Source organism: Lepidochelys olivacea, assembly GCF_965140295.1.
Source record: "Lepidochelys olivacea isolate rLepOli2 genome assembly, chromosome: 7".
NCBI classification, from domain to species: domain Eukaryota; kingdom Metazoa; phylum Chordata; order Testudines; family Cheloniidae; genus Lepidochelys; species Lepidochelys olivacea.
In genome coordinates this window covers 19,456,742-19,484,386 of record NC_140417.1, presented here as the reverse complement: position 1 = coordinate 19,484,386, position 27,645 = coordinate 19,456,742, and the positions used below count along the sequence as shown (strand labels likewise).

Below are 27,645 nucleotides of genomic sequence, written 5' to 3'. Positions count from 1 at the left end.
CTATTAATAGAAATATCAAATTTACTTTAAATAACTTTGAAAGTCTCTTCCAGTGGTTTCTAGCTAGGTCTGAATTTTCTCCATCCTGACCTACCTCAGGAGATGAATATAAGGACAAACAAAGCGGAAACTGCTTTTTTGACAATCCATTTTAAAAAAAATGGAGTGATTTTAACTTTTTTGATTTATATAGAAATTAGAATCTTATACATTAAATTCCCATTTTCATTTAATGAAATAGTTGAGTGAATTTCTGGCATTGGTGGAGTATTCCTCTAAATTACCACAAGTGGAGTAGTAATGTCCACCCTGAAGAGTAGAAACTATGTATGTGGCAGAAAATATATGCTGCTGTTACAAGTCACTGATACATATCAGAAGTGACTGTTAGAAACCAGGGTCAGCATAGCTGAGGGTACAGCCATAATGGACATTATATGCCTGAATCCTGTAAACATAAACATATATATGCTTTAATATGTAAAGTTAAGTATGTAAGTGTTGACAGGATTGGAGACTCATTCTTACATGGAAAACATTCAGACACTCCATGATGGGGCAGCAACATTTCCTTGGTAAGCAGCAAACTGAGGAGAAGGAGAGCGGAGGTTACATTGTTAAAGAGCTGGGTGGTTGTTCCATAGTTGGGCGAGTGCACTCTTTCACTCAAATTGAACGTTATACATGACTTATATAAAGTGTGTGTGTGTGTGTGTATATATATATATATTTTTGTGGAATCCCGAAGAAGGTATATTAGTGGGGGAAAGTCTATGACAAAGCTGAAAGGAGAGACTCGCTTCTTAAAGGTGTCAGAGTAGCAGCCGTGTTAGTCTGTATCCGTAAAAAGAAAAGGAGTACAAATTTGTTAAGAGAAAAGGAGGACTTGTGGCACCTTAGAGACTAACAAATTTATTTGAGCATAAGCTTTCGTGAGCTACAGCTCACTTCATCGGATGCATCCTTTTTGTAGATACAGACTAACACGGCTACTACTCTGAAATTTAAGGTGCCACAAGTACTCCTTTTCTTAAAGGTGGCAGAACATCTAGCCAAAATATTGCAGTTTGGGGTTACCAGTTATTCTCCAGCTTGGTGAGGCAGCTTGGTGACTGATAATGATAGGTATTAGAGTTGTCTGAAAATGGTTCTTCAGTCATTATGGGCTAGATGAATGGACTATAAGGTGGATAGAAAGTTGGCTAGATGTCGGGCTCAACGGATAGTGATCAGTGGCTCCATGTCTAGTTGGCAGCCGGTATCTAGTGGAGTGCCCCAAGGGTCGGTCCTCCGGCCAGTTTTGTTCAATATCTTCATAAATGATCTGGAGGATGGTGTGGATTGCACCCTCAGCAAGTTTGCAGATGACACTAAACTGGGAGGAGAGGTAGATACACTGGAGGGTAGGGATAGGATACAGAGGGCCCGAGACAAATTGGAGGATTGGGCCAAAAGAAATCTGGTGAGCTTCAACAAGGACAAGTGCAGAGTCCTGCACTTTGGAAGGAAGAATCCTGTGCACCGCTACAGACTAGGGACCGAATGGCTCGGCAGCAGTTCTGCAGAAAAGGACCTACTGTGGTACGAGAAGCTGGATATGAGTCAGCAGTGTGCCCTTGTTGCCTAGGAGGCCAATGGCATTTTGGGCTATATAAGTAGGGGCATTGCCAGCAGATCGAGGGACGTGATCGTTCCCCTCTATTCGACATTGGTGAGGCCTCATCTGGAGTACTGTGTCCAGTTTTGGGCCCCACACTACAAGGAGGATGTGGAAAAATTGGAAAGAGTCCAGCGGAGAGCAACAAAAATGATTAGGGGTCTGGAACACATGACTTATGAGGAGAGGCTGAGGGAACTGGGATTGTTTAGTCTGCGGAAGAGAAGAATGAAGGGGGATTTGATAGCTGCTTTCAACTACCTGAAAGGGGGTTCCAAAGAGGATGGCGCTAGACTGTTCTCAGTGGTAGCTGATGACAGAACAAGGAGTAATGGTCTCAAGTTGCAGTGGGGGAGGTTTAGGTTGGATATTAGGAAAAACTTTTTCACTATGAGGGTGGTGAAACACTGGAATGCGTTACCTAGGGAGGTGGTGGAATCTCCTTCCTTAGATATTTTTAAGGTCAGGCTTGACAAAGCCCTGGCTGGGATGATTTAGTTGGGGATTGGTCCTGCTTTGAGCAGGGGGTTGGACTAGATGACCTCCTAGGTCACTTCCAACCCTGATATTCTATGATTCAAGGGGGTCATGATGCAATGAAGTTTGAGAACTGTTGTCACAAGATAAAGCTTATTTGCATGCAGAGGCCTTTTCAGAGGCCTCTTTGGGTATGTCTACACAGCAAAGAAAATCCTGTGGCTGGCCTGTGCTAGCTGCCTGGAACAATCACAGGGCTCGGGCGGCAGGGCCATTTCATTGCTGTGTAGACTTGCAGGCTCAGGCTGGAGCCCAGGCTATCGAACCCTCCTATCTCACAGGGTCCTCGAGCCAATGCCTACAAAGCAATGAAACAGCTTTGCAGCCTGAGCCATGTGAGCCTGAGTCAGGTGGCACGGGCCAGCCGCAGGGTTTTCTTTGCTGTATAGTCCTTCTCTAAAGGGATCTAGAGGTGCGAGTTCTGTGCACGGGGGCCAACTTTCTAATGTGTGAAAACTGGGCGCTGAGTGCTGGAACCTCCCCTGCTTCACCTCTTTTTCCATCCCCGCTGTTGCTCGCTGCTCTCTCCACCTCCCTCCCACTGCCAGCTAAGCAGGGCTCTAGAGGTGACTGGGGCAAGGCCGGGGAGGGAGAGCCATGCTCTGGGGGAGGGAGGGGTGACTGGGGCAGGGCGGGGGAGCCACTGGTATCTCTCACTCTGCACCAGAGTCGTTGCTGAGTGCTCCTCCAGGCTCCAACAGTAGCTGCTGCTCTTCCCACCACCAGCCTGCTCGGTGGCAGAGGCCGGTTATTGGAGGTAACCAGACTTTCTGGTCAATAACCAGATACCTGGCAACCGTAACAATGGGAGTATTTTCTCACATTAACTACATGTTTTAGATTCCTTTTCTTAATCTGAATGGAATCTCTTCTCTTGTTTTACAACTTTATACTTCAGCACAAACGTTCTTAGTAAGATTATCCTGACCACTCCTTGTCACTAAAGAACACGTGGTGCGTTTTGCAGGAGTTGTAGCATATTAGTCCTGGTGACCTGGTCAAAACTCTTTTGCTTTTGCTATTTACGTTCTGCTTCCCTAAATTCCTCCTGTGGTTTCAACTGACTGGGGCAACCTTCCCTTATTGACCTAAACAATTGTGTGGTGGTATTGTGCTAGGTTAAACAACTGCTTCATTTAAACAGTGTGAATTAATTCAGACACTATATTAATGGAAAGTATTTAATTAGCTCACACCAATTTCTTCTGTAGTCCTATAATTTTTAGAATTTGATCGTTGATTTAAGCCATGAAAAAAATCTTGCTGTGTGGCTTGTGAGACCTGTAGTCTGCTAAAAGATTTATGATGTGATAATCCTAAACAAGTAATACCAAATGGTGTCTCCTATTAACTGAAGGCTGTGCTGCCATCAGGATTTCTGTCTTTGTTTCTGCCAGGCTTGATTACATAGCACAGTCTTGCTGTTTCTTTCCATTTGGCTGGCTTTGTTGGAAGAGCTCTTAATAAGGCCCTAAATTCTGCTGCAAGGGTTTTAGACCTGTATAAACTAGAGGGAGGGGAAGAGAGAGAGAGCATACCCTCTTGTGTAAACCTTAATTGCCTAGCTTTTGCTAAATATAGCATTGCTTTGAAAGCTTTTTCCACCTATCTAAGATCTATGTCTGGTGCTGGAGCACTGATAGAATGTAAAGTGGGTTTTTTTGGCCTATTCCCTCCTGGTGAGTCTATTTTCTTTTCCTGCCCCTCTTCTAATTCATCTACTACTGTTACCAAATCTGGGTGCCATGTGCATGGTGAAATAACATTAGTTCTCTTTGACAGAGATGTTAACTCCATCAAAGGGTTTCAGCTCCTTGGTTAGCTGGTTTTTCCCGTTTCCTTCTGTCACCTTATGATTTGCCTCCATGGAGTCTGGGGGAGTCCCATATGTTTATGGCATGTCCAACTTCCTGGGTGCAGAAAAGTTGGGGTTCTGTTATTTAACCTGTCATGGTTAGCTAGTAAACTTTGTTTTACGGTGACAAGAGCAAGTAATGAGAAGTACATTATTATTATTATTATTATTACTAGTGATGGGTTTTGTGTTCTACCATCAAGAATTCCGAACACTGGAGTAATGAATCTTGATCTGTATGAAACGATATAGAAAAAGTAACTTCTAGCCAGCGCAGGTCTCTCTATTGCTTTTAGCTGTAACAAGGGGATGACTTGCCATTTACAAGTGTAACCAATGACAAATCACAAGTAACCCAGAAAATTTGGGGCTCTGGAGTAAAGTGCTGCAATTGAAAGTCTTGGTTTCATGCTAAAATGTACAATTGAGTTTAACAAAATCTAGGAGTTTGGAAAAAGGAAGATGAAGCTTCATTTCTCCCAGAAGAGAGCTCTTGATGTGTTGAGCCACAAAGAAAATGTATTTTTAAACCTGTTGGTAAGTTTGTTGAAGTACATCTATGTTCTTACATGTGAATTTTTTCATACTTTGAGAAATTGAAGACACTTTTAGTTAAGCAAAATACATAGCTGGCAGAGACACAAGTAAAATAACTAAAACTTCTTCCCATATAATGCTGATAAATCAACAGGTATATTGCCCACTTCCATTTCAATGAGAATGAAGCCAGTGTTTGAGCACTGATTATTCTAAGTTTCCTTTCTTCGTTCTGTAGAAGGTATGATGTAGGCGTTTGTATGTACAAAATGTGAAAGTTATGATTTGACATGCATTAGAATGTTTTTGCACTCACCAACATAAATATTTTTAAAATTTTGATTCCATTTGTAAAATATGTTGGGCGGGGGGCGAAGAGGGAATGTTTCTTCACAGATGTGTTCTAGACTCTTGTAACAAAATACCATGTCCTACTAGAAAAGGATTTACTTTGTGTTATGAAACATAGCTACATATCTAGAGCAGAGGTACTAGGGGAATGCATCCGATGAAGTGAGCTGTAGCTCTCAAAAGCTTATGCTCAAATAAATTTTAGTCTCTGTGGTGCCTCCTTTTCTTTTTGGGGTGTTAACAGGTTGTTTAGGACTGTATTGTTGCCCCTTGACTTGAGCAGTTAGCCAATATTCAGGGCCTTGCCAGGTTGTTTGCATTAGGAGGAGGAATTGATTGTCGGGTATTTCTTTGATGCAGTCCAATTTATTTACAAAGAATGTATGCAAAGTTCTGTTTCTCTGAACCAGTATCAGGTTTACAGTGGCACCATGTGCTGTGTCCTGAGGCCCCACCAGCCCGCTGGCTCCTCTCTGCCTCCTGGTCCCTCCCCCGCCCACTTATTGCTCCAGTTGGCTTGCAGGCCGGCAAAGGGCTCCTCTCCACCCCTGGGTCAGACCCCAGTGCAGCTCTGGCTCCAGGTGGTTACTGCTGCCCACCATCTGTGGGGCCCCCACCTGCCTCTGACCCTGGAGCCGAGCTGCCTGGGACAGATGGAGAAGCCGGGACAGTGCTGGGGCAGGGGTGATGGATACAGAGGGGGGCTTGGCAGTTGACTGGGCCCCTCCACATAGGGTGACCTAACTTCTCAGCAAGGGACTCACAAAAGCTGCCCCCCGCGGGGCTCGCCAGAGACACCACCACCTGGGGCTAAAAGCCGGAGCCCTGTGTTGCCCAGCTGGGGTTGCTGCTCCTTTTCCTCCCCGCCCCCAGCTCCACACCGCTGGGGGCTGGGGCTGACACCCTCCCCCACCCCACCAAGCCCACATGCCACTCACCGGGGCTGGGGCTTGCTGCCCTGCCCAGCTGCACACGCTGCTGCTTGGGGCTGGAGCTGACCCCCAACCCTGAGCACTGTGCCACCTGGGACTGGGGCTGACCCTGAGCCTCGCTGTCCGGCACCTCAGATCGACAGAACAAGGATCAATGGTCTCAAGTTGCAGTGGGGAGGTCTAGGTTGGGTATTCAGAAACACTATTTCACTAGGAGGGTGGTGAAGCACTGGAATGGGTTACCTAGGGAGGTGGTGGAATCTCCATCCTTTGAGGTTTTTAAGGCCTGGCTTGGCAAAGCCCTGGCTGGGATGATTTAGTTGGTGTTGGTCCTGCTTTGAGCAGGGGATTGGACTAGATCTCCTGAGGTCTATTCCAACCTTGATATTCTGTGATTCTATGACTGATCAGTTGGCAAGAGCAAACAGGACAAATGTCCATTTTTGTCAAAAAAAAAAGTCAGGACGGCCCAAGGCCAGGACAGAGCTTGAAAAGGAGTCCTGAGGGAGCCTAGCTCCTGAGAGGCCAGAGTGATTCCGCAACAGGGCCAGGGGTAGGGCAGGGGGAGTGGGTCTCTGGAGGGGTCTGTACTGTGAGGGGGTGCTGAGCAGTGGGGGAGGTCTGTGGGGTGCTGTGTAGTTGTGGTAGTGGAGCTGTGGAGGTGGGAGATCTGTGTGAGTTGGGGTGCTAGGGAGAGGGGCAGTTGTGGGGGGGTCCTGGGCAGGAGGGCACTCTGCAGGGGTGTGGTGGTGTGCAGGGAGCTATGCAGTAGTGGTGGCAGGCCTGCAGGGTGTTGGGCAGAGGGGCTGTGTGGGGTGGTGTGGGCCTTCCCCCAAGGGGAAGGGCCATGCTGGCAGCACAGGGCTGGGCAGGCCAATGTGCATCTGGCGACTGCCAGTTTGTAAATGGTGCCCTCACACTGGGTGGAGCGGGGCCACCATCTGAGGTGCCCCAGCCAGGCCCTCGGTCTGGGGACTGACCTCCCTGCACCATGCTCTATTGCATGGGGGCCCAGAAATATGTTTGGTGCCGGGCCCACAAAAGGTTAATCTGGCCCTGGTCTGAACACAGCAGGAACAGACAGGCAGTTTCCTTGCTCAGAGAAATCTAAGCCTGCTTTCCAGCCAGTCTTGTGCTCAAAAGAAACTCTTAGTTTCCTCCCAGAGTCATGTTCACCAGTGATTCTCTGGCTTTCTGCTTTTTTCTTGGCTTTCTGCTGGCTTTCTCCTTGTTCTGACCCACAAACACACACAGAACCAATCAGTGCCCAGCCCCTGCATTTGCAATCAGACCCCAGGAAAACCACTCTTTATCTCTGAGTTAGTTTTTGCTCAGGCCTTCCTCATGCATTCCAGAGCCTAGGACCATGGCTTCTGTTGTTTCAACATTTATTCATAATGGAGATTATTCTTCCCTTTAGTTTGAATTAAAGGTGGCAAGCATGCAGTGCTGGTGTAGCCATGTGGGTCCAGGATATTTGAGAGAGAAGGTGGGTGAGGTATTATCTTTTACTGGACCAACTTCTGCGAGTGAGAGAGACCATCAGCTTTAAGGAGCTATAGTGATAGACTCAAGAATCTCAATCCATTTAGCTTAACAGAGAAGGCTAAGGGGTCACTTGATCAGTCACTTGTAGGTCTGTAAGTAGGTACATTGGGAACAAATATTTGATAATGGGGTCTTCAGTCTAGCAGTTAAAGGCATAACAAGATCCGGTGGTTGGAAGTTGAAGCTAGGCATGTTCAGACTGGAAATAAAGCATAAATTTTTAACAGGAAGGGTGGTTAATTATTGGCACAACTTACCAAGGGTTATATTGGGTTCTTCATCAGTGGCGATTTTTAAATCAAGATTAGATGGGTTTCTAAAATGTGCTCTAGTTAAACAGGAATTGTTTCTGGGAAGTTCTATGGCTGTGATATATGGGAGGCGATCACAGTGGTCCCTTCTTGCCTGGGAATCTATCCATCTATGAGGTTGTGATTGCCTATAAATCAGAGATGCCTGCTGGCAGCCACCAACACCTTCTAGTACAACAGTGTCGTAAGGGAGGGAGCTGCTGTCAGAAGAAACACCCAGCCAGCTCTTGTCCCACTGAAAGTTTCATTAGATTCCATCCATAGTTATGGTGATACTTACTTGATGCTTCAAAACTTGAGGACACTATGCACATATTAACTTACTTCCCAGCACCTCTCTGAGGCCAGGATATAATTTCATTTTATAGTGACGAAAACTGAGGTACAGAGTAGTTAAAGTGAGTTGCTCAAGGTCACACAGCAAGTCTGTGGTAGAGCAAAGAATTTGGGTTCTGGATTTCCAGCCCATTAGTACATGCTGCCTACACTTGATCGTTAATAGCCTCTAACCTATAAATCTGAGTAGACCAGATGCTTCTAAAGATCCTATTACTGTAGTTTTAACACTTCTTGTATTATGCATTGACCAAGAAATCTGGACCTCGACAAAAAAGGTCCACTTAAGGAAAACTGTCTCAATCTCCTGGCCAAAAAGGATTGGGGGAAAAAAGTAGAGCAGTTACCCAATACTGTTCCTCCTTCTGTTGAGATAGGGCTGAACACAGGAAAATATAGATACAAGAGTTAAAAGGGCGCAGTGACCCTAATGGATGTGCTGCTACTACACTGTTAAATTGGCTAATGTGAGTATATCTAACCACACTTCCTTCTCAAGCTTTGTTATTGATAATCTGTTTCCATGTTTCACTTGGGAGCTACCAGATATATTTCCAGCACAAATCAGAGCTCAATATACTATGGAGAAAGTTCATCAGAGAAGTTACTTTCAACCATAGGCACCATCTTTCCCCAGCTCCAGTGGGTGCTCGCGCCCCGGCCCCGCTCCCTCCCTGCCCCTCTTAGACCCCTTCCCCAAATCCCCGCCCCGGTCCCGCCTCTTCCTCAAGCGTGCTGCGTTCCCCTTCCTCCCGCTCTCTCCCAGTGCGTGCGCCGTGAAACAGCTGTTTCGCAGCGCAAGCGTTGGGGGCTAGGGGGAGAAGCAGAGCCCGGAGCACTCAAGGGAGGAGGTGGAGCGGAGGTGAGCTGGGGTGGGGAGCTGCCGGTGCGTGCAGAGCACCCACCAGTTTTCGCCTATGGGTGCTCCAGCCCTGGAGCACCAACGGAGTCGGCACCTATGCTTTCAACCCAAGAGATGATACTGCATCAGGAATGCTGAAAAGCCTTCTGGTCTTAACAGCAATAACTTTGTGGCAATTTTCCAAGTAGAGAGTAGCTAAAATATAGCTATTTCCTGCAATAAGAATTTAATGGAACATACGAGGGCTTTGGAATGCAATCAAACTGCAGATCAAAAAGATCTGAACCCACTGCAAAAGGCAAAATGGTGCACCTATTATATATGGAATCCAGTGAATGTCTGGTATGTGCCCCAAGAATCTGAGGATTTTCTAGGATTTCAGTTCTGTCATTTACAGGTATTCCATCACTATGTACCCTTTGCATGACAATTACTAAATGTGGTAAAAAGAAAAGGAGTACTTGTGGCACCTTAGAGATTAACCAATTTATTTGAGCATGAGCTTTCGTGAGCTACAGCTCACTTCATCGGATGCATACTAAATGTGGTAGTAATTGGGTTGCATGCTACTTTCTTTTGCTGTAGAAGAGAGAGCATTTTGAAGAGTGATTTGGAAGGAATACCTTCTGTATGTGCTATATGGGGAGGGCGGGGAAATGGAGATTGTTTCCTGCCTTCTGAAACATCATGGACTTGCCACTGCTAGAGGCAGGATGCCATTGAACAGTGGTTTGAACTGGGATGTTGCAGCTGAAATTTAGATGCTGAAATATGCATAGCATGAATTTTTAAATGTTAATCCTGGATTATAGTTACATAAACACCTGTATTTAATCACTTTCCTCAGTTTTCCCTGTGAGCACTCTAGAGAGAGGAATGTAATGACCTTTCCATCACTCTTTCCTAGCGCATCCAAGTGCCTTTTAGACTTGATCCACACTGTTGTTTGAGGCTTTAAGAGACTGGCACTCTAGCCTTAAACCCATCTAAATTCTTGCATGTGACTTTATGTACGCATGTATAGGAATATAGCATACCTCTCAAGTGTCCCTCATTTTGAGAGATGAGGTCATTTATTTTAGTTCCAAAGTTATCTGTTCCACACATTTGGCATCCAATCAATTTTATTGTTAACAGTTGTTTACATCAGAAATAAATAATCTTGAAACGGTAGTGTTAGGAGTTACTTAGGCCTTGTTTACATGGCATAGTTATATCTCTACAGTTCCATACGTGGCCACTCTTATTCTTATTGAAATGGGTTTTTTTCTCTCAATTTAATGTAAACCCCTTCCAAAGTGACATAAGCTAATTTGAAGATTTGAAGTAAGGCACTCTTACACTGCAATAAGAGTATCTACGTGGAGTGTGTGTGGTGGTGGGAGGGGGCAGGGAGGCTATAATGCTCTAGCTTTATTGGCTTAAAGTCCCACCTTAAGTTATACTGAGAACTTTCCTGTGTAGACAAGGCCTTATGCTAAAGGAAGAATTCTTGTAGTATTTAAAATGTCCTGTATGAATGTGCCCCTCATTTTGGGTCTTTTTGTTACAGATGGTGTCCCTCATTTCAGTTTTGGCAAGTTGAGAGATATGGACTGTAATGCCATCATCCATAGACAGTGCTTTGAAGAAAGTGGTGTATTCATATAAAGTTAAGGAGTACTTGTGGCACCTTAGAGACTAACCATCGTATAAAGTTGTATCTGATCCTGAAGTTCCCAGCAGGGACCCTGAGCTTATAGGCAATTTTCTCTATCCTTGTGCTAGCCTAAACCGCAGGTGATGGACGCAGCAGTAGGTGGAGACACTGGGCATTTGGTGATATCATAACCTCTATACAAAGCATCTGGATTCTACTGAACGTGCTCCTGACTCCAGCAGTTGGGAGGAGCTTCAGCTGGCTATTCCGAAGCATCCAGTATATCTTCACCACATAGCTTGGATTTCTAGTTTAATTGTTCCAAATTTCTTGCTGAAATTGTGAAGCAGTAAGTGACTCATTGTTTTTCTCTCCATTTTCAGGGTAAAAGATAATCCAAAATCTTTCATGCTAAGGTAATTTCCATATGGGTGGAAGTTAGACACCATCTGTGTATCATTGGACTTCAGATATGTGAAATACCAATATATTCAGAAAGGAAAGACATATTGTACTTTGTAACTACTTGCTAACCGCAGGTAAACTCAAACAGCATTCAGATGGCCCCCATGATGGTGGTGCAGAAGGTGTGTTTTGTGGGTAAGGATGTTGAAAGGCAATCATGAGTGCTTGTTTTAATCTGCTCAGTAGCACATCCACCTCAAGCAAACTTCATAATCTTGGGTGAACTTAGCTGTACAACATATGTACAGTGAAGAGACATCAATCTGGGAGTTCAAAAATGCAGTATGAGAAAATGGAAGTAGCCCAGAGGTCTGACAAAATAAATAGGTTAAGTCTGAGCTCTGATACCTGAGAACTTATTTTTCCAGGTGTGTTCTATAGTGAAAATATTGGAATATATAGTTTGGACAAAATGTTACTGAAGCTTGTTTCCAACATCAAAAAAGAATCTTTGAGTAGGTTTTTCATATTCATCCAGATAGGATTTCTTTTCTTTTTCATCTTGGTAATCACATTTGAAAACTTTGAATTGAAATATCCAACCACCACATCAAAATGTCAAAATAGCACTAACGTAGGTGTATAATATTGGCCAATGACTTTGTAAATATTGGGGGGAAAGTAAGGGGCATGCTGTTTCGCATCCCCGGCAGAAGTATACATGTGGCTCATCTCACCACAGGTAGTGTTTTGAATGCAAGCAGTGCATTTTTTAGGCTAGCTTTTCATCATTAAGAACTGTCAAGCAACACTGAAATAAGACTGTAAGAAAGCATGCATTATCTCTTTCATCTCTGCAAAAAAGACATTGAACTGAATTGCAGTGGAAAGCAAGTAAGACTGAAAATAAAGCAGAGACGTTTTGCCTTTTAACAGAAGGCGGCTGTATCACCTGCTGAGATTTTAATGTCCAGTGTCCCTTCACATGACAAGGCAGCATGAGAGAGAACTATCCATTAGAAATGAGAGCTCAATGCTTAGAAATGTTACTTTATCTCCCAGTGTCGTGAATTTTGCCCATTTTCTGTGTTTTGGATTTCTGGTGGTGGTCAAATTTTAACACGTTGTTTTGTTCCATCCTGGTTAGAAATCTGCTCACTGCATTTTTAGCTAGCATGGGTTACCTCAGTCCTGAAGCAAAGGCCAGGTCTACACCACATGGTTAGGTTAACGTAAGCTGTAGAAGTGTCTGCATTTAAATTTAGCGTCTGCCAACATAAGTGCTTCTCTATACCAATTTAGTAACACCACCTCCCCAAGTGACATAGTCGGTCAACGTAATTAGGTTGACGCAGTGTTGGTGTAGAAACTGCATTGCTTACATAGACTGTTAGTGGCTTTCACAAGACATTCCACTGTGCCCCACACTGACAATACAATCCATACAAGTGCTCCTGGTGAGGGTGCACAGCACTGACACAAGGAGGCAAGTGTGCACAGACGAGCAATTTAATAACTGTAGTGGCTGTATGCCCATGTAAGTTAGGTTGACAAAATTTTGTAGTGTAGACATGGCCTAAAATGTGACAATGCCTATTTGGGACTTGGTTACAGTCTGGCATATATGTATCTTTAGGTTCTGTCCTGCTAACGCTTACTACTTTGTGTGTGACCGTGGGTAGGTTGCCTCGTCTCTGTGACCCAGTTCCCCCTTTTGCAAAGTCGGAATAATGATGTCACATTACACAACAGAATATGCATTGATGCAGACATTGTAATGAAATGAAGACAAGACATGCATGGAATTAAGCAGCAGGCTGAAACTTTTATTAAATTTTAACACAGGGGAGGGGAGCTAGCTGCCCATCACCCATACTCTCCAATATCAGGAATTTAATTGGTTCCAGTGCAGGGTTTACAGGGCTCCTTAGTATATTATTTGTAATTCAGGGTAGGCTCTCCTTAGTCCACCCTCCATGAACTCAGCTCTCGGAATCCTAGCACACCATCCCTCATCCCCACAAGAGAGACAGAAGGTGCAGAAGGGTGAGGACCTCAGGCCGTGAAGGCCACAAGGTCTCATGCTATCCCATAAGTCCAACGCCCGCTGCCAAAATCCTGCATTTTACCTCTGTGGACTGTTCATATTATCCTTTTAACCACACTGGAAATTGGCCATGAACTGTAACAAACAACTCAACCCACCTACCTCAGTTAGGTACTAAGCACATTCCTACTTAAACCACTGTGGCTAGATGGTGCTGAGAGGAAGGCAAAAAATTCACTGGTCTTCTGCCAATTGGTCCATGGGAGAAAAAAAAATCCTTCCTGATTTTCCCCCCCCCCCCGCAAAACAGGCAGTCAGCTAGATCTGCAGCATCTGATGAAGTGAGCTGTAGCATGGAATTAAGCAGCAGGCTGAAACTTTTATTAAATTTTAACACGGGGAGGGGAGCTACCTGCCCATCACCCATACTCTCCAATATCAGGAATTTAATTGGTTCCAGTGCAGGGGTTACAGGGCTCCTTAGTATATTATTTGTAATTCAGAGTAGGCTCTCCTTAGTCCACCCTCCAAAAACTCAGCTCTCAGAATCCTAGCACACCATCCCTCATCCCCACAAGAGAGACAGAGGGTGCAGAAGGGTGAGGCCCTCGGGCCGTGAAGGCCACAAGATCTGACCTCAGTTCTTGAAGGCCACAAGGTCTCATGCTATCCCATGAGCCATTTTAATGTGACAGTGCCTATTTGACAGGTTTCAGAGTAACAGCCGTGTTAGTCTGTATTCGCAAAAAGAAAAGGAGTACTTGTGGCACCTTAGAGACTAACCAATTTATTAGAGCATAAGCTTTCGTGAGCTACAGCTCACTTCCTCAGATGCATATCATGGAAACTGCAGCAGGCTTTATATATACACAGAGAATATGAAACAATACCTACTCCCACCCCACTGTCCTGCTGGTAATAGCTTATCTAAAGTGATCATCAGGTGGGCCATTTCCAGCACAAATCCAGGTTTTCTCACCCTCCACCCCCCCACACAAATTCACTCTCCTGCTGGTGATAGCCCATCCAAAGTGACAACTCTTTACACAATGTGCATGACAATCAAGTTGGGCTATTTCCTGCACAAATCCAGGTTTTCTCACACCCCCCCCCACCCCCATACACACACAAACTCACTCTCCTGCTGGTAATAGCTCATCCAAACTGACCACTCTTCAAGTTTAAATCCAAGTTAAACCAGAACATCTGGGGGGGGGGGGTAGGAAAAAACAAGAGGAAACAGGCTACCTTGCATAATGACTTAGCCACTCCCAGTCTCTATTTAAGCCTAAATTAATAGTATCCAATTTGCAAATGAATTCCAATTCAGCAGTTTCTCGCTGGAGTCTGGATTTGAAGTTTTTTTGTTTTAAGATAGCGACCTTCATGTCTGTGATTGCGTGACCAGAGAGATTGAAGTGTTCTCCGACTGGTTTATGAATGTTATAATTCTTGACATCTGATTTGTGTCCATTTATTCTTTTACGTAGAGACTGTCCAGTTTGACCAATGTATATGGCAGAGGGGCATTGCTGGCACATGATGGCATATATCACATTGGTGGATGTGCAGGTGAACGAGCCTCTGATAGTGTGGCTGATGTTATTAGGCCCTGTGATGGTGTCCCCTGAATAGATATGTGGGCACAATTGGCAACGGGCTTTGTTGCAAGGATAAGTTCCTGGGTTAGTGGTTCTGTTGTGTGGTATGTGGTTGTTGGTGAGTATTTGCTTCAGGTTGCGGGGCTGTCTGTAGGCAAGGACTGGCTTGTCTCCCAAGATTTGTGAGAGTGTTGGGTCATCCTTTAGGATAGGTTGTAGATCCTTAATAATGCGTTGGAGGGGTTTTAGTTGGGGGCTGAAGGTGACGGCTAGCGGTGTTCTGTTATTTTCTTTGTTAGGCCTGTCCTGTAGTAGGTAACTTCTGGGAACTCTTCTGGCTCTATCAATCTGTTTCTTTACTTCTGCAGGTGGGTATTGTAGTTGTAAGAAAGCTTGACAGAGATCTTGTAGGTGTTTGTCTCTGTCTGAGGGGTTGGAGCAAATGCGGTTGTATCGCAGAGCTTGGCTGTAGACGATGGATCGTGTGGTGTGGTCAGGGTGAAAGCTGGAGGCATGCAGGTAGGAATAGCGGTCAGTAGGTTTCCGGTATAGGGTGGTGTTTATGTGACCATTGTTTATTAGCACTGTAGTGTCCAGGAAGTGGATCTCTTGTGTGGACTGGACCAGGCTGAGGTTGGTGGTGGGATGGAAATTGTTGAAATCATGGTGGAATTCCTCAAGGGCTTCTTTTCCATGGGTCCAGATGATGAAGATGTCATCAATATAGTGCAAGTAGATTTGTGCTGGAAATGGCCCACCTGATGATCACTTTAGATAAGCTATTACCAGCAGGACAGTGGGGTGGGAGTAGGTATTGTTTCATATTCTCTGTGTATATATAAAGCCTGCTGCAGTTTCCATGATATGCATCTGAGGTAGTGAGCTGTAGCTCACGAAAGCTTATGCTCTAATAAATTGGTTAGTCTCTAAGGTGCCACAAGTACTCCTTTTCTTAGTGCCTATTTGGTGTGTGTTTTCACACCCCCTGAATGACTAAACTTTTAGCACTGAAAGTGGCAGTGTAGACACAGCCTGAGTGTCTACATTAACTCTGAATTGCTTTATTGCTATTGCAGTTGTGCCTAGAGGCCTCAACTAGATCAGGGCCCTATTGTGCTTGGTGCTGTATGAACGTGTAATAAATTACAGTTCCTGCCCCTTAAAGCTTTGTAGGCAGTTATAACTGTAGCATAACAGTAGGTAATTCTTGGGCTAGACCAGGTGTGGGATAAGAGGGTGCTTTTAGGAAATCTCTGTGCCTGTCATAGGAAAGCTTTTTACCCAGTGAATGAAAATGTTGAGATGGCTTGGCTACCTTACTGGTCATCCATCACACCAAGCCCTAGACTGATCAGCCCACATTGGGTTGTGGCCATGTTTCTAGCTGCCACACATGTGTGCTGTGATCAGTAGCATGTGCTGCTTATTTCCAAAAGTTCAGTGCCTTGTGGCTGCCTTCCCTCAAACAACCTTTGTGCCAGAAATTTAGGCATGCAGTTTGGCACTGCTCCACTCATGCCCCTGCATGGCTCACTCAGCTAATGGTTTAAGCGGTATGGGGTGTGTGTGCACAGCTAGTAGGTTGAATTGAAATGAATTTTTAGCCTCCACCTTCATATGGAGGTGGTTTATGTATCATCTGGAGTAACTCACGATGGGATTAAATCAAGAAAGAGTTGAGGGGGGAGGAGGGAGTTAAACTGATTAATTGCAGTAACACAGTTCATAACTTCAAGCCCTTTGTTGCCTTCAGGATGGTGGTGGTTTGGCTTTCCTGTCACTGTGCTTACGCTGACATGTTTTGTATTAATCTTTCTCCTGGTTGCTAAACCTCCAGAACAAAGCAAACACCTCTGGAGTCAGTCTTAGGTTTGTTTAAGGAGTCAGAGTTGAAGTCACTGCTGTGATATGCATCCCTGCACCTGATATTCATTCCTGAAGGGCTGCCCCTCCCTATGAATAAGAGGAAATCTCTAGCCAGTTGTGTTAGACAAAGCCTTGCAGCTGCTGAGCCCAAGGGTGGGAGTGAGTCGCTTCCTCTAGCCACAGTAACCCTTTCTTCTCCCTGAGAGGGGTGAGCTGATTAATTTGTGTGTGGGGCGGGGGTTTGAGGAGGAAGCTGTTGCTTTTTGAAGCTGACAGCTCCTGGGGGGCGGGGGGGGGATTTAATCACTGGAAGGATTTTTTGGCTGCTGGTTAACCTCCTTATCTGCACTTCAGGCAGATGCTTTGCAAACCCCACCCTGCAATAACCAGAGCAGCCAGTCAGTCCCTAAAAGGCTCAGGTGGCTCCACAGCAATGCTCGCTAGTGAATCTGAGGAGGGGGTGGTCCGTCTGTCTGGACCCCTCACAGCTGACTCACAGGAAGTGCTAAAAAAGCTTGGCACAGGGTGAGCAGCTCCAGGCTTCTGCCCCTCCCACTTTCCCTGCTTGTAGATTTCACAGGATCGTTTTAAAGAACAATGAAGTGGCTTTAAGTTTTAGGACTATCAAAACATTCACCTAGTCGTGTCCCTCTGACAGCCTGGAGGATGTGTTGCTTCAGACAATTATAGGTAGCTGTCAATCTTGCCCTTCTCCCCCCGCCCCCCCTTCCCCTCTTGTGGACTGCTTTGTCTGAAGACAGAGGGTGACCATGGTTCAGCGCTTTAGCCTCAGGAGGCAGCTATCAAAGGTGGGTTGTATCTGTAATTGTGATATGCATGACACTTATAGCTTCCTTTTCTGATTACAGATCAGTAAAATCTCTGCTTATACAGAGGTGGGTGAGTCTGTGTGGGAGACGCAGCCCTGCCTTTTGTTCTCTTCTCTTAGACAGACAAAGGTTTTTTAAGGCGGACTGCCCATTGGTAGGCACAGGTTTTGTTCCCTTTAGGCTGGAACTGGAGCTCTAGATTTGTGGGAGGCTGCAGCTTCCTCTCTCAACTTGAATTGCTGATGTGTTTGGGGTAGAGGGGGCTGTGGGAAAGAGGGAATTGAATTAACAGTTATGCCAGCATGTGGACATACATCAAATCAAAACATGATGGTTACTTAAACATGTGCTTTATGTCCGTTAGAGTTTCAGTAGTAGGGGTAGCCAGTAGGAGAGACCACAAAGTGTCCCAGGCATCCACCTGAAAACTTGTACTCCTCACTTTGAAGTATTAGGCAGGGCTTTCTGACTATGTTAATTAAGAACAAAGGAGATGTTAAGAGATTTTGCTGCTTAATAACTATATATGTGTGCCTCTTTGTTTTAAGAAGTGATTCTGGAGAAGTGAGTATTTAATCCATGTTTTGTAGATTTATCATAGAATAAATCCAATGGGTTTAATCTGAAAAACACTTAAGCCTGCTTCAGGAAAATTAACCCATGAATAAAATGAGGGTGTGCAGTGACCTTCAGGTGAGTATGCTGGTGCTACAAGCCAGACATAGCAACCCCATTCTTTTCTTTCTAATCATATAGGTTATACAGACTTCTCTCTGAAAAGAGATATTACCATAGTTAACCTTGTATTTAACATTTTTTTGACATTTGAAGCTCTTTTCTAAAGTCTGTATAAAGGGTTTTTAACTTAAAAAATGCTGTGATCAGCAGTTAAAATAGGTCAAAACTTGTTCTCTGCAGACAGTATGTTGAGAGAGGCTATGATGTTGCAATAAACTGTTATTCTTTGTCCCTTGGAGTTCATCAGCATCTGTAAAATACCGAACTATGGTCATTCCAAGTGGCCGTGAAAAGGAGAAACCTACATCTTTTCCCTTTAATTGTTCACATTGTTTCGTACTACGAACTGTGCCTTCAAACAAAGCAAATCTTCAGTGACAATACACAAATTTAATTTCGCCCTAAAAAATGACTGTGTGGTTAATAATGAGCCTCGCATTTTAGTTGTGCTTAGACTGTTTTTGCCAGTTTGATCTCTGTTTTAAAAGCCATTCTGGCTAACTGAGCCAAACAGGGTGAATGGGATCATATTATTTAAACAGAGTTCAGCTTCTAGCCTAGGAAAACTGTTCATAGGGGTGTTAAACACATCTGGCCCTTTTCATGCTGGGTGGCTTAATAGTGTGTTAAACTGAATTAGTCTGAATTGTATCACACCTGTTTACAAAATGGTCCATGCAGTGTTCCTTTGCCCCAAGTGGGACCTGCCTACTCACATCATAGGTTTGCTTGAAATTATAGTTAGATAAAGGAGCAATCAAAATGGATCTCACTCTTTCGTGAACTGGACTGGGACTCTGGAGAGCTGGGTTCTGTTCCTGGTTCTGCTAATGGCCTGCTGGGTGGCCTTGGGCAAGTCGCTTACCTTTTTTCTGTGCCTCAGTTTCCCCCATCTGCAAGGATGGGGAAGATACCCTTTGTAATTCACTTTGAGATCTGCTAAGTGCTATATAAAAGCTAGGTGTTATTTACTATGAGCAGATTTCTCAGCAGAATGACTGAAGCTGGAATGTATAGATCAAATAAAAGAATAGTTTTACAATCCATTCACACTAAGATCTCAAAGCTTTACATGGCAGTTTAACCTTAATGTATGTAAAGTAGGCAAAGTGATATAGGTATTGGCTCACCCATCATTGACAGGCAGTCACCTCTTGGATTAAATGTGACATGTTAAATGGGTGTATAGTGATGTCATGTACTCTTACAGTCATGAAGTAAAGATGATCTCCAGATGAATCTGAAGGAGAGGAATTTAAATTGGGAGAATGGAATGACACAGAATTATGATTTACAAATGCTGAGAAATTGTCACCACTGAATATAAAACTAGAAAGGGGAATCTAGAGCCACAGAAAGGGAGAAAAGGTGGCCTTTTGACACAGCACCAAGAGTCAGAGCTGGTTTCAATTTCCAACTTTACCACACATGTCCTGCATGACCTTTGGGCAAGTCACTTAATCTCTCTGGGCCTCCATTCCTAATCTGTAAAATGGGGATAAAACTCCTTCCCTTTCTCAATTAGGTTAACTAATGGTTACGAGGTGCTCGGATACTATACTTATCAGAGCCATACAGTACATAATGTTGTATTGAGCTATGAAATGTCCACTCCACAAGAAAAAGGTTTTACCAGAAGAAATCAATTTTGTTACTAATTCCTTTGAGTTGCATTTGTCATGCACTTTAAAAGACCAAATATTGGTGTCTTTTTAGGAGGTGCATATTGATACTTGTGTGTAACTGCCTGTTCTTTGCATCTTTCTGCCAATGTGAGTGTCCGTATATGGAATTTTGGACATTCTAGGAAGTCTCCTGTGGTAGAAACTGTGGCCTTAATATATTGACCTTTCACTGTAAAACCTTAAAAAGGCAAAGCACTTAGTGGCGTGTGAATTTGTTTCAATAAATAGGTGAGCATGCCAAATTCCAGTTATGCACTTGGTTTTGGATAAACCGTATCTTAATTTTTGTCTTATAGTGTGGAATGCTCCAAAAACAATATTTTCTTTAAGCCTTTTCAAGTATGTTAATTTCCATTGCTGCCCTCCATTTCTTTATTCTTTGAAAACCCCTAAACGGCTAAGAATTACTGTCAGCCCAATAGCAAAATCTCAAGAAGTGCTCCTGCTGCCTTGTTTGTAGTGTGGGAATTCCTTCACTCTTGGAATGATGGAGCACAACTGTATCCCCCTTTATGTGGCTTGACTTTGTCCATATGTTTAAGCCCAGGTTGTGAAAGCAATATAATGGAAATAAATGGAACCGTGTTCAAGGAAATGTCTTCCAAATAAAAAAAATGCCATTTCATTTTATGTATACGTTTTAGGTCTGCTTGTGAAGAAAAAGATTGAGGGCTTGTCTGCACTACAAAATTAGGTCGACTTAACTTAGGGCACGTCTAGGCTGGCAAAGTTACAGCGCCGAAGGAAAACTGCTGTTGTGTGTTCATACTGACAGCTGCCTGTGCAATAGCATGTTCACACTTGCCGTGCTGTTCGGAGCAGTGCACTCTGAGCAGCTATCCCACAGAGCATCTCTTTCTCTTTCGTCACTAAGACTTGCGGGAAGGCGGAAGGGGTTGTGGGGCATCCTGGGTCTTGTCCCAATACCCTGTGATGCATTGCTCACATCCCAGCAATCCCTGTGCTTCCATCCACATTTGGCGCCGTCTTTCAACTGTTTGTGTACTGTGCACCCTGCCCTGCCTCTTTCGGGCTGCAGGAATGGATCCCAAGCTGTCGACAAGAATGCTGCTCACACTGACCAATACGTCACAAGTGGCAGTGGAGTTATTCCTTAAACTACAAGGTCAAGAGGAATGTGACATTGATCTTGCCACATGTAGTAGCTATGACAAGAGTTTGCTTGTGGCATTCATGGAGGTGCTGACTACACTGGGATGCGGCTTTTGGGCATGGGAAACAAGCACTGAATGGTGGGATCACTTTGTGATGCATGTCTAGGATGATGAGCAGTGGCTGCAGAACTTTCTCTGTGAAAGCAATATAATATTTTTCTCATGAGGAAAGCCACATTCATGGGACACTGTGATGAGCTTGCCCCAGCCCTGCACCGCAAGGACACGAGAATGAGAGCTGCCCTGCCATTGGAGAAGCACGTGGCGATTGCGCCGTGGAAGCTGGCTACTCCAGACTGCTACCAATCGGTCGCTAACCAGTTCGAAGTGGGAAAGTCTACCTTTGGACTCGTGTTGATGGAAGTGTGCAGGACCATTAATCACATCCTGCTCCAAAAGACAATGTGACATTGTGGATGGCTTTGCACAAATGGGCTTCCCAAACTGCGGAGGGGCTATCAATGGCACGCATATTCCAATTCTGGCACCAGACCATCTAGTCACTGAGTACATTATTAATCACAAGGGGTTTTTCTCAATGGTTCTCCAGGTGCTTGTGGATCACCAGGGGTGTTCCACAGACATTAACGCAGGCTGGTCTGGAAAGGTGCATGATGCATGCATCTTTCGGAACACTGGCCTGTTCAAGAACCTGCAAGCAGGCACTTTCTTCCCGGACCAGAAAATCACTGTAGGGGAAGTTGAAATGCCCACTGTGATCCTGGGAGACCCCTCCTACCTCTTAAGGCCCTGGCTCATGAAGCCATACATGGGGAAACTTGACAGCAGCAAGGAGCGGTTCAACAACAGGCTAACCAAGTACATTGTGTGAACTGTGGAGTGTGCATTTGGCCATTTAAAAGCCCGCTGGCGATGCCTATATGGGAAGCTGGACATAGCCGATGACCATAATCCTGTGCTTATAGCTGAGTGCTGTAGGCTCCATAATATTTGTGAAGGGAAAGGTGAAAGCTTCACTCAGGGCTGGACCGCAGAGGCTCAGCGCCTGGAGGCTGAGTTTGAACAGCCAGAGACCAGAGCTATTAGAGGGCCACAGCGCGGGGTCATAAGGATCAGGAATGCTTTGAGGCAGCAATTTGAAGCTGAAAGCCACTAATATTTGTTGCTATGCTTGGGATTGTGGTGCTTGTAATGCTAGGATTGGTGCATATGATGCATTCCACAGTGAAGAAACCTAATTGTATGTTGCTTTGCAGTGCTCTTTGCTTTCACTTAATAGAATAAAGATCGCTTTCAAACAAACACAATTATTTTATAGAATGACAACAACCAGAGGAAAGAGTCAAATGAAAAAAAACATCAGCGGGGCGGGTGATGGGGGAAGGGAAGGTCTTGAGGAGGAGGGGTCCTGAGACTGCTACAGATTTGTGTATGTCCAGGGATCATACCCAACTTTCTCCTATGATGAGTATGATGCAGTGGGTGCTGTACTTCAGCAGGGCCAAACTGCAGATGAATGGGTGTTGAGTGCAGTGGGTTGTGGGAGTCCACACTGCTGGACTGTGAGGAGGCAGGAGTGGAATGCTGCGGGTAGAGAGTGGAGCCAGGAGGCTGATAAGAGTGTGTTGGCTGTGTGTGGGAGGGTGCATGGGAAAGAATTTTGCGGCTGTGAGGGCGGCGCGGAACTGCTCGGTTTGAAGGGCTAGTATTGCCTGAGCATGTCTGCTTGGCGCTCCATACCTGTTAAGAGCCACTCCGTGGCTTCTTCCTGGTGTGCTGCGTTCTCCTTTCGGTCCCTCTTCTCTCTGTCCTGCCACTCCTTCCATTCTTTTTTCTCGGCTGTGGAGTGCATCATAACCTCATGCATAAAGTCCTCCTCAGTTCTTCTTGGACGCTTTCTAATTCTGCGCAGCCGTTCTGCCACCAATAACAGAGGGACGCTGTGCTCCCAACGTCATCTCTGTAAAGTTTAAATGCAACATTTTACAGAAGCAGTATTGTTTGCAACACATACAACACTGTTTCATTGCTTTAAAACAGTCAGTACTCGCACACCTATCACTAACTGGCTGACCCCAGGCAAGCACACATGAGGCTCAAGACCCCCGCAATGGTGAGTAGCCGCAGGGGCAGGGTAAATCACTGTTCCAGGACCCTGCTGTACACTGGGCACATGGCTCTTGGGCACATGGGGAGAGCCAGTACTGTTGGGTGGGCCTGATAATCATTCCTGTCCCCGCCACTTTCCACAGGAGGTGATTGTTATGGAAGATATCTCGCTGCTGAGGGTGAGCAAGGAATCAAGGGAGAGTCTTCTCCAAGCCTGCAGCTTCCGCCCTGGCACTTATTTGGCTAGCCTGTGTGCAGCAATGGTTTCCCTTCTTGTCGTCCGCCGCCTCCCTCCCCCGTGACGGCACAGTGGCGCAGGAAAGTTACCGTTAATGGGGCAGGAAACAAAACAGTTCTGCCGAGGAACCTGTGGAAGCAGATGGCCCAGTATCTCCACGAGAGTGTCCTGGAGATCTCTGAGGGAGATTCCCGTGAAGTGAGGGAGTGTACCAACAGCCTGTTCCGCTGCTTAGACTGGGCATGAGGTGAGGACAAGCCTGCTTTCTGCAGCCCTCCTGCCCCCAACAACTCGCTTCAGCAATTCCCAAAATCAGATCCACTTATCAGGGGCCTCCTCTGCTGTTTGTGCTTCGCCAAGCTCCGACTGCTGTGACTGGCTAGACTCCTCTGGGGTAGAGCTCCTGACTGCATGCATCTCTGGCCTCAGTCATCCTCTGCCTCTGGGTCCCCCTCCCCCTCTTCATCCAAGATTGCCTCCTCCTGGCTCAGTCCACTCTTAACTGTCACGCAAGCCAACAAAGTATCCACAGGGTCCTTTGCAGTTGAGGTGGGGTCGCCACCGAGTATCGTGTCCAGCTCTTTGTAGAACCGGCAGCTCATGGACACAGCACTGGAGTGGCAGTTTGCCTCCCGTGCCTTGTGGTAGGCCTTCCGCAACTCCTTCACTTTGACCCTACACTGCAGTGTGTCCCGGTCATGGCCCCTTTCTGTCATGCACCGTGAAATCTGTCCATAGGTATAATTCTGACAGCTGGAGCACAGCTGGGACTGGACAGCCGCCTCCTCCTCAAATACTGATAAGGTCCAATAGTTTGGCATTGCAGGGGATCACCTGGTGCATGGAGCAGGCATGGCCACCTGGAAAGATGCACTGAGACCACTGCACGCATCACCAAGCAAACAGGAAGGGGATTTTCAAATTTGCAAAGGAGTGTACAGGGTGGGGCTCACGGTTGGTCACCTGGGGGCAGGGCAGTAGCATTTAAACTGATGGCCAGAGAGGCGAGAACAGGCATTGTGGGACACCTCCCGGAGGCCAATCACAGTGCAGTAATCACCACGGTGTCTACACTGGCACTGTAGCCCCAGCGCAGAACACTCTACTCCTCTTGTCAGGGTGTGTTGTTTTTTTAAAAGAGCGCTGCATCTGCACATTTTCTGCACACTCAGTGGCTTGGCAGCGTGTCCACCTCGGGAGTTACAGCGCTCAAAGCTGCTTTACTGCGCACAAACTTGCCAGTGTAGATAGGGCCTAAGGTTGACCTACAGCCACCACAGTAATTCAGTCAGCTGTTGGTGTCCACACTACCCGCCGTCTGCTGGTGAACTGTGTCCTCACCAGGAGTGCTTGCACTGACTGAAGTGGGGCATTGTGGGGCTCTGACAGCTGAGTGTGGGGTGACAGCACCAGCCGTGAGCCCCAGAGGGGCTCAGTTTTGCAGCACAGAATCGATCAGCAGTGAAATTGACATTCTTTTCAATTTCACACTGCTATTGTCTCCACTCAGAGCGCACACACTCTGATAGCTCTAGGAGCGCTCTGGGGAGCTGGGAGCCCAGGCTCTCAGGATCTGACAGCTGGGCTTGGAGTGGGGAGCCCAGGCAGCAGCTCGGCTGGGCAGCAGGGCTCACAGTGTGGAGACAGGAGCCTGGGCAGCAACCTGCTAAAAGCACAGGGGGGCAACTGGTCTCTAGCTGGAGCCCCCACATCTAATCCGGGGTGTGACAGCCCGAGCTGTGAGACAGGTGCAGGGTTCCTACCAGGGAACCTACCAGCCTTTCTTGTCATTTCAGGGCTCCAGTGGGGAGCTGTGAAGTTGACAAGCTAAAATTTGTCAGCCCATGTAAGTAAGGCAGCATCTACATGGACACTGCATTGCCCTAACTATTTCGACATAAGCCCTACAACTCTTATGGAGGTGGAGTTATGTCTGCGTAGGACATCAGCGGGAGCAAGGCTGTAGTGTAGACACTAACATAGGTTTCAGAGTAGCAGCCACGTTAGTCGTATTCGCAAAAAGAAAAGGAGTACTTGTGGCACCTTAGAGACTAACAAATTTATTTGAGCATAAGCTTTCGTGAGCTGTATACAGCTCACTTCATCGGATGCATTCAGTGGTGCATCCGATGAAGTGAGCTGTAGCTCACGAAAGCTTATGCTCAAATAAATTTGTTAGTCTCTAAGGTGCCACAAGTACTCAACATAGGTTGACGTCAACGTGACCAAGCCTTAGATATGCCAAACGCAGCTTTTCTATGTAACTGCACTTTGAGTAAGTGAAGGACATTACTAATTTTATGTCTGATTTAGACCCTTCGTTGAAGTGGAATGGTATTGAGTGAGTTTAACCAGAATGTTGCAAAGTCTTGGAATGGCCCTTCATTTTTGAGGCACTTCTTGTGGACAAACAGGCCACTTTTTAAGAGGTCTATCACTACTTTGCCCTGAAGCAGTGAGTGGGTTATCAACATCTGAGTTTTTTCCTTCTTGCTCATGTGGACCAAGTTTTACTTGGGGGACTGGAACCTAAACTGATCATGGCAAAATAGAGGTTGGGATCATACTATGATAAAACTGTAAGATGTCATGCTTAGTCACTGAAGGAAGTAATATTATAGCTGTAGCATTGAAGTGCATGAATTTGCTATTTTGCTCCTAATGTGGAGTTTTACATTCCTACTTTCCCATTTCCATAAGCAAGTTTTTTTCCCCTGCCGTGCTTATTCAGAGCTGCTTTCTCCACCTTATACTCTTTTTGCTACCTCATTGAGTTTGACTCTGGACAGGTAAGGCAGGTCCAGTGACCGTCAGTTTTATGCCAGTTGTCCACTGATCATTTCCTTCATTCTGGTTGCTACTGATCTTTTATTAAACTAGAGCATTTGAGGGGACTCTTTCAATACACTCATCTCAGCCCTAATGGAATATTGTGCAGAGGAATGTAGTCTAAACCTGGGGATTCCTGTAATTTTAATTTCCTCGATACAAACAGATATTCACTAGCATACAATATTGATTATTTAAGGAAACCCAGTGATTTTACACCATGAAGGTGGGAGGCATCGTCAATGCAGAGGAGGAATGGAATATTTTATAGGAAGATCTGGATGACCTGGAAGTCTGAAGTGACAGATATGGGATGAAATTCAGTAGTATGAAATGCAAGGTCCTGTACTTAAGGTCCAGTAATAATTTCTGCTATTAGCTGGGATCTTCAGTTGGAAGTGACAGAGAAGGAGAGAGACCTGGGTGTGTGGGTCGATCACAGGATGACTGAGCCACTCAGATGTGATTCTAAGGGGTATCAGGTGAGGCATTTCCAATAGAGTTAGAGAAGTATTAATGCTATTGTACAAGGTACTGTAAGACCTCCTTTGGAACACAGTGTACAATTCTGGTCACCCAAGTTCGAAAATGATTAATCCAAACTGAAACAGGTGAAGAAGAGAAGAGCTACTAGGATGATGAGAGGAATGGGGGACCTATCTTATGAGAGAAGACTGGAAGAGCTTGGTTTGTTTAGTCTAGCAAAAAGAAGGCTGAGCGGGGATGTGATTGCTCTTCATAAATACATTAGGGGGATAATTATCATAGAGGGTGAAAAACTACTTAAACTAATGGACAATATGGGCACAAGAACTGGATTTAAACTGGCCATGAACAAATTCAGGCTGGAAATTAGAAGGTTTCTAACCATGAGAGGGATGAGGTTCTGAAATAACTTCCCATTAGGAGTTGTGGAGGGAAAAAACCGAATTGGTTTTTAGAGAGAGCTGGACACATTTGAGTGTGATTGTATAATGGGGTTGCTTGTAATGGTAGGAGGCAGGGCTCAGCAGCTCTGGGCTCACTTTTGGCTTATGTTTTATGTTCCTAAAAGTTCATGCTTCGAGGTTTCAGCTGGACACCATCAGGGGGTCAGGAATGGATTCCCCTCCCTCCACCACTGTATTCTGTGTTTATCTCCTTGTCCTTCTTCCGAAGCATCAGGGATGGCCATGGCTAGAGATAGGACATTGGATGAGGAGGGTTAGGCCTTTGAGTGACACTGAGCAGTTTGTCTCAGTTGCTTGGCTGACTAACTCTTGCTTACATGCTCAGGAATTAACTGATCACCATATGTGGTGCTGGGAAGGAATTTTCCCCCAGTCAGATTGGCAGTGACTTTTGGATTTTTCTCCCTGCCTCTGCAGCATATGAGTGAAGGTCACTTGCCAGGATTATCTGGGTGTATCTCACTTTGTTGTCATTGCAGGGGCGTTGGGCACTGGTATACTTCCTTCCATCCTGTTCTCTGCCTGTGGCACATAATAGTCTAGTCTGCTGTGGGCTGTAGTACTTTGGTCTAATTTTGGTTGTTGGGTTTAGTGTGTCGTGCTGGGTGGTGTTGGTGGCCTGTGATATATAGGAGGTCAGACCAGA

At 45.4% G+C, this 27,645-nt stretch overlaps 1 protein-coding gene across 7 annotated transcripts in view; it reads left to right on the top strand.

Moving 5' to 3' along the window:
• Positions 1–27,645, top strand: part of TMCC1 (transmembrane and coiled-coil domain family 1) — a 198,709-nt gene that overhangs the window by 70,177 nt on the left and 100,887 nt on the right. Inside the window, exon 1 of one of the 7 annotated variants that reach the window (XM_084635340.1) lies at positions 17,035–17,293. The exons of the other annotated variants lie outside the window; for them this stretch is intronic. Coding sequence (XP_084491466.1) covers positions 17,255–17,293 — 39 coding nt within the window. The 5' untranslated portion in view covers positions 17,035–17,254. Of the gene's footprint in view, positions 1–17,034; positions 17,294–27,645 lie in introns of those variants that run through there. 7 annotated transcript variants of the gene reach the window in all.